Source organism: Muntiacus reevesi, chromosome 19, assembly GCF_963930625.1.
Source record: "Muntiacus reevesi chromosome 19, mMunRee1.1, whole genome shotgun sequence".
Lineage (NCBI taxonomy): Eukaryota > Metazoa > Chordata > Mammalia > Artiodactyla > Cervidae > Muntiacus > Muntiacus reevesi.
The window spans coordinates 21514448-21527516 of NC_089267.1; the positions used below are offsets into that span (position 1 = coordinate 21514448).

Consider the following 13069-nt stretch of genomic DNA (forward strand, 5'->3'; position numbering starts at 1 on the left):
TCAGGGGCACATGTGCAGAATTCTGTCGAGTAAGAAGAACAGCAAAAAGTCATTGCCCATACTTTTTAGGGAAAGGGCTAAGGAAAGTCGTAGCTACCTCTCTAAAGCCTCCTAGACAGTTTTATCTCATACCTGAAGAGCCTTATTTGTGCTGGATGGTATTTAACCATAATTATTAAAACTTATAGAAATCAGGAGTTGTTCTGCTCATGGGAATTCTTTGTTCTAATAAATGATCAATAAATATAAGTTACAGAGAAAATTAGAAAACACAGAAATGCACAGAAAGAGGAAAATAAAATTTTTACAACTTTATGATTTAGAGATAACTATTATTGACATTTTAGAGATATCTTTTTAGATTTATTTTCTATGTATAACTGGACATTTCTGCATATACTGTTTTGTAATGTGTAGCTTCTTTATAACCTAACGATATATTATAGTAACTTCCCATGACAGTGAATATTCTATGACATTTTAAATGGCTGCATTATACTCCATTATGTATCTAATCACTTTAAAAAAAAGGTCAAACGAATAACTCATTCTGGAAAGCAAACCTGAGGCGTCCTTTGGAGGGGGATGGGTGAGGGGATACTACTAACTGTTGAGCCAGAGGGCACTTTAGCATAATCTGGCCTGGGTTCTCAGGGGGTCACCTCTGGTCCAGTCTCACTGGTATCTCCTGGAACTTGTAGATTCTCCTGTTCCATTCTAGAACTGCTCAACCAGAGCCTCCAGGGGCAGGCCAGCAACTGGGGTCCTGCAGGTCCTCCAAGAGGTTCCACCGGGAATTTCATCCAGCTTATCCAGCTGAGCAAACTTAAGAGAGGGTAAGGGATGTGTTTAGTGACACAGCTTATTAGAGGAGGGACTCAAACACAGGTCTTCTAACTCCTAGTCCAGGGCCTTCATTTCTGGCCAGTGCAAAGTGAAGATGCTGATCTAGGGTATCCAAAAATCCTTTAAAAAACTTTTTTTTTCCCTTATAGAAGACAGAAAGATAGTCACACAAGAGAGAAACAAATTATGTCCAGGCCAATATTCTGTTATGGGTATAGGAGATTGAGCCCAACAGCTATGAAATGAGGGCTGAGTCTATTTTGCTAGCTGCCTAGAGACTGAAAAGTTCAACTGTTAGTCACTCAGTTGTGTCCGACTCTTTACCATGCCATGGACTGTAGCCCACCAGGTTCCTCTGTCCATGGGATTCTCCAGGCAAGAATACTGCAGTGGCTTGATGTTTTCTTCTGCAGGGTATCTTCCTGATGCAACGATTGAATCCATGTTTCTCCCATTGCTGGTATATTCTTTACCATCTAAGCAAGACTAACAGGGTCAAATATTTTGAACTGATCTACTGTATAAAGCTCATCTATGAAGATTAAGTGATTTTTTTTGGGGGGGGGTGGAGGAAGGAGCTTCCAATATGCCCTGATAAAGTTCTCTTTTCTAAATCTACTTACTCAACATGGCTATTTTTAGCAAAAGTATTTGGTCAGTTCAGGTAAAGAAAACTGTCACCAATCAGACTTCAGAATAATTTGGCAAAGAAAAAAAGAAAAAGCCTCCCATACTTTGCTTGGAGTATGTCTATAAAACAGTATAGGCATTCTAGAAAACAGTTTGGCAGCATCTTTAAAAACTAAACATGTAATCACTGTATGACCCAGCAGTTCCAGTCTCAGACATTTATCCCAGAGAAATGAAAACTTTATGTTTATACAAACACCTGTATGTGAATGTTCATGGCAGCATTATTTTAACAGCCAAAAGCTGGCATCAGCCCAGATGCATGGTTAGTGACGGTATATCCACCATGAACACTTACTTGGCGGCAGTGACAAGTAGCAAACTATTGATACAGGCAACAACTTGGAAGACTCACAAGGGAGTTAAGCCAAGCTCAAAAGGTTGAGCTCTTCATACTGTATAGTTTCATTTCTGTAACATTTTTGAAATGACAAAATTTCACAAATAGGGGACAAGGTAGTGGTTTCCAGGGGTTGGGGATGGTGGGGAGTGGAGGAAGGGTGTGATTATGAAAGAGCAACAGGAAGGGTTTTGGTGCTGATGGAACTGTTCAGCATCTTGACTTCAGTGGATGCACAAACATACCAAGGGATATAATTACACAGAACCTCACACGTTTGCACACACAGATGTAGAGGAGTACAAATACAACCAGGGAGATCTGACTAAGATGGGAGGACTCTACCATGTCAATGCCCAGTACCACAGTTCTGTAAAATGTTACCACTGGGGGAAACTGGGCAAAGTGTACAAGTCATCTTTCATACTCTTTCTTACAGCTTTCAGTGACTCTGCAATTATTTCACTAAAAATGTCAGCTGAAATAATGCCACAGTACTTTGCAAATGACCTTGTCTGGCTTATTCTAATTCAGTTATCTAGAGGGTTGCTCTGAGATGCATTATTCAAAGTCTTGTTCACATTGATGTTATGGTTAATATATCACTGTGATCCCATTTTCCTTGGTGGAATGACCTGAGTAAGCTAGTGAGTTAATTTTGGAATGAGTCCTGAAGCAGATGGCCACAGTGAGACACAATACCCTTATATTTAACACGGGTTGGACTGACGGTCTGGCATTAAATGCTTAGGTTACACACAATAGAACCTTAAATCTTAGGTTGTATATGAAGTACTTACTGTAAAGAGTTCACTAAGAACATTTCTTTGCTTTTGTATTGCCCTGCAGTAAATAATGAAAAAAGATTCTGGCATTTTTTAAAAGCCCAAATTGCTATAGCAAATCTTCTGGACACATAAGAGGCACTTGCCAAATACATTTTTGGGGTGAATACATTAAACTAAAACTCTAATTTTAATTTTAAAAGTAATAGTATCTTACAAAAGATTTGGGGAAACAGGAAAGAAGAAAAAAATATGCTATAATATCCTAACATCACTTGGATCTAGTCCCACATGGTTCTAAGATAAATTGTTCTCATATTGATTGTGCTGTGCATGCATGCTCAGTTGCTAGCTGTGTGTGACTCTACAATCCCATGGACTGTAGCCCACCAGGCTCTGTCCAGGAGATTTTATAGGCAAGAATATAGGATTGCATTGCCATTTCCTCCTCCAGGGAATCTTCCCCACCCAAGGATCGAACCTGTGTCTCCTACACTGGTAGGCGCGTTTACCACTGAGTCACCTGGGAAGTCCCTCATGTTGATTATCAGTGTGCATATTTTTTACATCATAAACATTTTTAGGTGCTGCTCAATGAATCTTTCTTTTAATAGCTGCAAAAGTCCATCATAACTTAATCTTTTACAAGCTTAAGTTTTTCCCAGGTTTGTCAAGATCAAAAGTAATGATGAAATAATCACTATCATGTTTGTAAGTTTTTTTTCAATATTGTAGAATATTTCCTTAGAATAGAGTCCCAGAAATTGGATTATTAGATTGAAAGGTATGAATATTAATACAATTTTATGCATATTTTTTTCAATGAGCTGTACCAACTGGTAATGCCACCAGCATCTTACCTTCTTTTTTTAAATTAGTGCTAATTTAGTAAAAGGAAAGGATACTTCAGTACTTTTTGAATTTTATTTAACTGCTATGAGTTTAAACAATTCCCCAGATGTTTAATAACTGTTTTTCTTGTAAACTGATTATGAATTCATGTCCTTTTTTTTTTTTTTAACTCACCAACAGGGGGCTTAATTTTTTTGTTTGTATAAGCCCTTTGGGGCTTCCCTGGTGGCTCAGATGGTGAAGAACCTGCCCACAATGTAGGAGACAGAGGTTCGATCCCTGGGTCAGGAAGATCCCCTGGAGAAGGGAATGGCAAACCACTCCAGTACTCTTGCCTGGAGAATTCCATGGACAGAGAAGCCTGCCAGGCTACAGCCGGTGGGGTCACAGAGTCAGACATGACTGAGCAACTAGCACACAAACACAAGCCCTTTAGTAAATGTTAATATGATTTTCACGCAGTGAAGAAATTAAGTGCCAGGTATCATCTCACTAAATCTTTATAAAATCCACCTGAATTAAATTTCTAATTTAATTGTCTCCAGATTATAAATGAGGAACCAAGGTGTTCCTTGGTTCCTACTACAGAAGCTTAGTAACTTCTGCTCACTGCTACAAGCTAGTCAAAGGCTGGGTGTGCAATCGGGTCTTTGTTTTTGAGCCTAGTATTCATCATCAAAGCTCCCTTCCATCTAATTATGGGGAGAGATAATTGCTATAGTAACTTTAGTTGAAGAAAGAACCCATCATATTCCAAATTTTTAAGCCACATTTAGTAGCACTTGAAATGATGCAGTCACTCTTATGTTTTAAGAAGAAAGTAGATTATATCTTTTAGGTTAGACATAAGGAGGAGAAAGAAAAAGATAGAAGGACAAATAAAAGCCTTACTTTTAAAAAGAAAATAACTCTTCGATTAGAAGAGAAACCTTCTGGCAAGTGAAGTGAGCCAACAGGGTAAATGAGAAATCAGCCTGAAATCTCAGAAAGGATTTTTTGTCTGAAAGTTTAGCAAACAGGATAAGTTACACTGGCAAAGTTTAATCAGTTCAGTTGAAAAGATTATGACTTGGAATAATCAAATAATAGTTAAGGCCAAGTAAGAAAGGGATCAAACTATAATCAGATGGTTATTTTCTTTAGCCACTTACTACCTAGACGTTACTTTGAAAATATGATATTGAAGATACAAAAATCTTTAGAATGGAAAGCATGCTACTATATTCATTTTAAAATAAACACCGGTTATTTCTGAAGCCTATTATTTGGAGTTGTTGGAAATAAACGAGATTCATAAAACTAATTTATTTATTTTAAAGGAGGTGCATGAGGATTTTATAACTATACAAAGAAACAAAAGTAAGCGCTTGTGGAAAGGAGCACGTCGAAGACAATGTTTTGAGGGTTTGGGGTTGTTTTTTTTTTTTTGCTTTAAGCCACACAGAAAGCAAAAAGGGGTTGTTGGTGCAACGTCTCCAAGTTAGAACAGCTCAGGATATGAGATCAGAAAAGGGCACAAAGGCACATACTCATCATGGGTTCCCAGGGTTCAAAGTGGTTAAGTTTTACACCTACCATCTAAGCTCCATGAGAAGACAGAACAAATCAGGTAGACACAAGAAAAGTGCAGACAGGTGAAGCCTTATTGTAACTATACATAAATGGTTTATGCATTTTAAATATTGCTACCAATGCATCTTCTCTGCTATTCATGAATAAATTCATGCTTCTTTAATTATTTTTAAAGGAAGAAGCACAAATGGATGATTGTGCATATGAAATTTCCAAGGCTTACATAAGGCTTTCTCTCACTTTTACTACCCTAGGACAATACCATCTACCAGTGGCAGTGAATGAAACTGCAGACGCTACATCTGAAGAAAAAACTGCAAGCCTATAGGGTTTGCAAACAGAAGACTGTAGATGGCTTAGCTGGAAATCACCAGCTACTAGAAAAATAACTCTGAGCCCAGAGGCCACTGATAGGGATTATGTAAGGAAGGTATATAACTCCAACTCCATGGGGTTCAAACCAGCACATCCTTGGTTAGAGACATGATTCATTCCATAGAAATTCAGTTCTGAATCCAGCATTATTGACTAAGCCATGAGTCTTTAATACATGAAACTATCTGGCTGAAGTTACCAATAAATAAGCTTTTCCCCAATATATCCAACTTACAACATTAACTATAAAGAAGTGTGACTGATAATTCATCAAAGCACTCTATAAAGCAGTGGAAATGACTGCTTGGACATAAATATGACCTATAACCACTCAATCATTAGTGTATTACAACGTGGACCGGTCCTTTCTGGCTTCTGGGTTATTGAATACCTGGCAGATGACCAATGTCTCCAACTACATTTTGTTAGGGAATATCAGAAACCTTTAAAATCAGCTAACTGCCTTAAGATGCTGGCTTCCAGAGATCACTATGAGTTCATGGTGCCAGGTGCACGGAAATGCATGTTCTATAAGATGGCATCACAGAATGAATGAACTTGCATGCTTCAATAAAGTCACAGCTGGCACAGTTCACACCTGGGAATGCTCCCTGACTTAGGAGAAAGAGCCTAAGTGTCTTCCAAAGGCTGTGTCAGGTTAGTGAGCCTCCGTGCCTGAGTTGCTGCATCTATAGTCTGGGGCTTCCCTCTTCCTCTGGCTGGTCAAGGACTGGATGAGACCCTGTGTGCCTGTGACTGGCCCCAGGAAGACCCTCTCTTCCTCCTCCACACTGATGAGGAGAGAAGCTTTATCAGTCAAAAGGCTCCCTCCACCTACCTATGTAGGGTCTGAACCTCATGAGCTGCAAGATAAACATCAAATACCTACGGGTCCTTCACAACAAAGTGTGAAAGAGTTATTTCAGGATTAGGGAAGTTCTGAGATAAGACACAGAATCATAAATTTTGACCTGAGGAAAGTAAGGACTGGAAAGCCATGAGAAAGAAATGCACTATATTTTGGTGGGAAGTAGAGAAAAATTTGAAACTTATGTATTGTTTCAGGTGTCTTTAACGCAACTAACTTGCTAAAAGAGTATGAGCATAAACAACTATTCCAATGAGTCTGCTGTGTTCTAAGAACCATTCCACTTGGTATATTTAAAGATGAGGCCTATAAACATTTTTGGAAAATGTTCTCTATTTTACAATGGTTTAGGGATAAAAAAATTTTCTTTGAGATGAAAAAAAAGTATATGTGTGTGTGTGTGTGTGTGTGTGTGTGTGTGTGTATGTGTATGTATATATATCTATATTTAAAAATTCCCCCAAATTTCTTTGAGGTCATCTTTCTAAGGTATGAGAAACAAATGGGAAAGGAAAGTAGGCCCAGTTGGGGGTCTTTCAGTAAGGGTTTTTAGACAAAAAATGTTGTATGAGATAAGCGTGCGTGATCTCATTCCTTTTCTTGAGAACGCTTGGTTCATAACATTAGTATGAGTCCAATGAATAAATGTGGAGAGAAAAATGTTGAGGACAGGTCAGATCAGTGGATTATTATCTTTTCATTCTGACAAACTTATGAACAAAGCTGTCAACATAGGGCTCCTTGTTGTAATGTACAAAACTATTAAATCATGATGTTGTACACCTGAAACTTGTATTTAAGTCAGTTTTACTTCAATAATAATAAGAAAAAAGACAGGGATCCTCATACAAGTCCTAGCATCCCCCGTGGTCACCTCTCCCTGTTCAGACTTCGGCCAGTGACCAATCTGCAGGGCACTTAGCTGTTTTTTGTTTGTTTTCAATTTATGAAAGATTTCAAATATCAACATATTCTCTAGTAAAGAGAAGCATTATGATAAATCTACAGATGTTATCCAGAAACTAACAATTACCAATTCATGGTCATTTCATTTCATCCAAAGCTCTGCCACAGAACTCTGCTGAAGCAAATCACAGATACATTATTTTGTATATAATTCAGTATGTGTCTCTAAAAGAGGAGGACTGGTATAAAAATAAAACCACAATGCCATGATCACATCCAGAGCATTAATAATAATTTCTTAACATAGTCAAATATCCATTCGGGGACCAAGTTTCCCCAACTAGCTCATAAAATTTTTTAACAGCTGCTGTTTGTTCAAATCAGAATCCAAACATGTCTAAGTAGTGTTACAATGGTTTCATATGTTTTTAAAGTTTCTTTTAAATCATAAGTTTCTCTTCTTTCCTTTTTTCTCCCTTTGATTTTTATGTTTTGAAGAAATCAGATCTTTCATCCTCAGTTTTCCATACACTGGAATGTGCAGAGTGTTCTGTGTTTTTAGTGAGATTATAAACTCAAGGATGTAAAATTCATCCAGTACTATTTAACTCTACTATAGTCATTATTTGTATTAATGCTCACATCGTCCCATCTCTACCAGTGAGAATCTCTTCAACTCGGAGCCTCAGTCCTGAGGACGTGATCCCGGTCATTTACATTGATTTTTTTCCATTTCTTTGTTGGGCTGGTTGGATGGTTTGCTTTCTGGTAGGACAGGACTCAGACTTGTCTTATCCCAGACATTCTCCCACAGAAAGTGGGACCTTCAGTGAGGAATGGAATTTGGAGATAAGAAGCAGAGATTGCCTTACTGCTTCCAAAGTGCTCTGGACACGTCACTTTATGTTTACACATACAGACCTGCTACCCAACTCTGGGTATCACCATAGTCCATTTTCAGAGTGCACTCAGATCCTATTCAGAAGTCAGATCCTCAACTACTCAGAGATGAACCTTTCTGTCTAAGGCGAACAAGTTAGAAAAAGAACAGGTTAAAAAAATATGTCCTTAGCAACAGAGAGAGAAATTCCAACCAAAGAAGTCTCACGAGTCCCTTCCTTTCCCATTGGAACTAAAAGGAAAAAGTTAAGCTCTGTTACCAGAACTTAAATGGAAAAAGGAATCTTTCTAGATAGAGAACTTACTTTTATTAAAAAAAAAACAAACAAACAAAAAAACAAACAAACAAAAAAAAAACTAGGTAGAGACTTTCCTGTATGTGTAAAAGAAAAATACTTCCTGAAAAAGGCTCACCAAGAAACCCCCTTGGGCATGGAATGAGAGGTGACTCACTGCCTTGCGTGGGGACAGGTCCCTGCATTAATTTGTTTGTCACAGCTGTGGAAGGATAAGATTGAGACAGTTGTTGCAAAGGTTGTGGGCACTGGAAGTCTATCCCAAAGAAAATAAAACTAGTTTTGTCTACTTGTTTGGCTAATTAGGAGGAGTATTTCTGAATAATCACTAAAGGAAAATACCTTATAACCTCAACCTCACAGTATCTTTGGAACAGAGAAGAAAACAAAAACTGGAAGGGCATGTTTCATGGTAATTTTGATAATTTAGAGCAAACTTTTTCAGATATAAAACCTTTCCTAGCCCATGAGGAGTAGCAGCAGGTTCTTGTAAAACCTAAACATATTATCAGGAGTGGAGTCTGGGTGTAATGGGGACTCCTCCAAATCAAACCATAAAAAGTCTTACTTCACAAAAGAATGTTCAGTTCAGTTCAAGTCGCTCAGCTGTGTCCAACTCTTTGCAACCCCATGAACCATAGCACGCCAGGCCTTCCTGTCCATTACCAACTCCCAGAGTCCACCCAAACCTATGTCCATTGAGTCGGTGATGCCATCCAACCATCTCATCCTCTGTCATCCCCTTCTCCTCCTGCCCTCAATCTTTCCCAGCATCAGGGTCTTTTCAAATGAGTCAGCTCTTCGCATCAGGTGGCCAAAGTATGGGAGCTTCAGCTTCAGCATCAGTCCTTCCAATGAACACCCAGGACTGATCTCCTTTAGGATGGACTGGTTGGATCTCCTTGCCGTCCAAGGGACTCTCAAGAATCTTCTCCAACACCACAGTTCAAAAGCATCAATTCTTCGGTACTCAGCTTTCTTTATAGTCCAACTCTCACATCCATACGTGACCACTGGAAAAACCATAGCCTTGACTAGACGGACCTTTGCTGACACAGTAATGTCTCTGCTTTTTAATATGCTGTCTAGGTTGGTCATAACTTTCCTTCCAAGGAGTAAGCGTCTTTTAATTTCATGACTGCAGTCACCATCTGCAGTGATTTTGGAGCCCAGAAAAATAAAATCAGCCACTGTTTCCACTGTTTCCCCATCTATTTCTCATGAAGTGATGGGACCGGATGCCATGATCTTTGTTTTCTGAATGTTAAGCTTTAAGCCAGCTTTTTCACTCTCCTCTTTCACTTTCATCAAGAGGCTCTTTAGTTCTTCTTCACTTTCTGCCATAAGTGTGGTGTCATCTGCATATCTGAGGTTACTGATATTTCTCCCGGCAGTCTTGATTTCAGCTTGTGCTTCTTCCAGCCTAGCGTTTCTCATGATGTACTCTGCATATAAATTAAATAAGCAGGGTGACAATATACAGCCTTGATGTACTCCTTTTCCTATTTGAAACCAGTCTGTTGTTCCATGTACAGTTCTAACTGTTGCTTCCTGACCTGCATACAGGTTTTCTCAAGAGGCAGGTCAGGTGGTCTGGTATTCCCATCTCTTTCAGAATTTTTCACAGTTTATTGTGATCCACACAGTCAAAGGCTTTGGCATAGTCGATAAAGCAGAAATAGATGTTTTTGTGGAACTCTTGCTTTTCTGATGATCCAGCAGATGTTGGCAATTTGATCTCTGGTTCCTCTACCTTTTCTAAAACCAGCTTGAACATCTGGAAGTTCACAATTCATGTATTGCTGAAGCCTGGCTTGGAGAATTTTAAGCATCACTTTACTAGCATGTGAGATGAGTGGAATTGTGCATTTTGAGCATTCTTTAGGATTGCCTTTCTTTGCGATTGGAATGAAAACTGACCTTTTCCTATCCTTTGGCCACTGCTGAGTTTTCCAAATTTGCCAGCATATTGAATGCAGCACTTTCACAGCATCATCTTTCAGGATTTGAAATAGCTCAACTGGAATTCCATCACATCCACTAGCTTTGTTCATAGTGATGCTTTCTAAGGCCCACTTGACTTCACATTCCAGGATGGCTGGCTCTAGATGAGTGATCACACTATTTTGAGTATCTAGGTTGTGAAGATCTTTTTTGAACAGTTCTTCTGTGTATTCTTGCCACTTCTTAATATCTTCTGCTTCTGTTAGGTTCCTACCATTTCTGTCCTTTATTGAGCCAATCTTTGCATGAAATGTTCCCTTGGTATCTCTAAGTAACCAAAAAGGAAATGAAAAAGCGCTCAGTATCACTGGTCATCAGGGAGATGAAAATTAAAATCCTAATGAAATGCCCACCAGAAGAGCTAAAATGAAAATAACTGAACCATAAATAAAACATAAAGAGAACTTCAGGATGGGATAAAATATCTACAAATGAAGTAAATGACAATGGATTAATCTCCAAAATATACAAATAGTTCATGCAGTTAAATATTAAAAGAACAAACAGCCCAATCAAAAATATGGGCAGGGGATTTAAACAGACATTTTTTCAAAGAAGACAAAGATGGCCAAAAAGCACGTGAAAAGGTGCTCAACATCACTACTTATTAGAGAAATGTAAAGCACAACTACAATGACCTCACACTGGTCAGAATGGCCAGTTATTATTTAAAAAAATCTACAAACATGCTGGAGAGGATGGGAAATTTTGGTGGAAATGTAAATTGGTGCAGCTACTATGGAGAACAGTATGGAGGCGCCTTATAAAACTAAAACTAGAACTACTGTGTGTGCATTCTAACCTTCTTCAGTTGTCTCTGACTCTGTGCGACCCTATGGACTGTAAGGCTCCCCTCTCCATGGGCTTCTCTAGGCAAGAATACTGGAGTGGGTTGTCAAGCTCTCTCCAGGGGATGTCATTCCTGACCCAGGGATTAAACCCGCATTTCTTATGTCTCCTGCATTGGCAGGAGGGTTCTTTACCACTAATGCTACCTGGAACTACATGACTCAACAATTCCACTCCTGGGCATATATTCAGAGAAAACCACAATTTGAAAAGATACATCACTGCAGCACTGTTTACAATAACCAGGACATGGAAGCAACCTAAAAATGTCCATCAGTAGAAGAACAGATAAAGAAGATGTGTTACATATATACAATGGAATACTCCTCAGCCATAAAAAAGAACAAATGCCATCTGCAGCAACATGAATGGATCTAGAGCTTGTCATTCTGAGTGAAATAAGTCAGATAAATATCATATGATATTTTTATGTGGAGTCTAAAAAAAAAGGGTACAAATGAACTTATCTACAAAATAGAAGTAGAGTCACAGATGTAGAAAAACTTACGGCTACCGGGGAAAAGGGAGGAGGGATAAATTGGGAGACTGAGATTGACATGACATACACACTACTATATATAAAATAGATAACTAATAAGGACCTACTGTGTAGCACAGGGAAATCTACTCAATATTCTGTAATGGCCTATATGGAAGAGAATCTAAAAAGAAGAGTGGATGTATGTGTATGTACAACTGATTGACTCTGCCGTACACCTGAAAATAACACAGCATTGTGAATCAACTACAATTTCTTTTAAAAAAGCAAACAACAAAAATAAAAAGCAATTGGCCACACCAAATGATGAACACATGGGTAACAATACGGAACAACAGCAATGCTCATACACAGTTGCTGGGAGTGTAAGATGGCATAACCATCTTGCAGCAGGGTCTGGCAATTTAATAAAAGTTAAAGATACATTTACCCTGCAACCCAGCAATTCCATTCCTAGATATTTACTGAGAAAAATGAAAACACGTCCACAAAGAGACTTTTCCTGACTAACCATAGCAACTTTATCAAAATAGCCCCTAACTAGAAAAACACCCAAGTGTCCATCAACAACAGAATGTATTAATGTGTTTATACATACAATGGACCACTATTCTAAAATAAGAAATGAGTGAACTACTGATAAACACAGTAATGTGAATAACTGCAAACACATTATGTTAAGTGAAAGAGACTAGGCCAAAAAAAAGTATACACTGGATGACTTACTTTACAAAATCCAAATATAGGCAAAATGAATCTGTGATGATAGAAATGAGAGACAGTGGTTTCGGGAGGGGGCGGGGGGAGGATTAATGAAAAGGCCTGAAGGGAACTTTTTGGAGGAATGGATATGATCTCTATCTTCTTTTTGGATGGTAGTTAAATGGGTGTTTGTACATCAGTGGTTCTCAACCAGGGGTAGTTTTGGTGCCCAGGGAACAGGTAGTAATGCCAGGAGACACTTTTGATTGTCACCCCTCCAGAAGGGGATACTATTGGCATCTAGTGACAAGAGGTCATGGATTAATAGGACAGCTCCCTACAAGAAAGAGCTACCCATTCTAAAATGTCAGCAGTGCCAAGGCTGAGAAACCTAGTGTAATTTGTCAAAACTCAAACACAACAACTATCATAAAATTTGAACATCTTACTGAATGTAAATTATTACCAGAAGAAACAAAAAGAACTCAATAATCTCTCTCCTTACCCCAAAGTATAGCTGAAGGACAAGATTAGGAGAAAAAATTTCATATTTCAATTCTATGAGTTAAACTGTTCAATAAACAC

At 38.5% G+C, this 13069-nt stretch overlaps 1 protein-coding gene across 5 annotated transcripts in view; it reads right to left on the minus strand.

The window, feature by feature from the left end:
- The window catches only part of UBE3D (ubiquitin protein ligase E3D), a 155058-nt gene that overhangs the window by 8035 nt on the left and 133954 nt on the right, over positions 1-13069 (minus strand). For 2 of the 5 annotated variants that reach the window (XM_065911426.1, XM_065911422.1), the window contains one exon: positions 23-825. The exons of 2 other annotated variants lie outside the window; for them this stretch is intronic. In XM_065911426.1, the coding sequence (XP_065767498.1) occupies positions 718-825 (108 nt within the window). In that variant the 3' untranslated portion in view covers positions 23-717. Of the gene's footprint in view, positions 1-22; positions 826-10626; positions 10702-13069 lie in introns of those variants that run through there. One more of the 5 variants, XM_065911423.1, reaches the window with a different exon arrangement.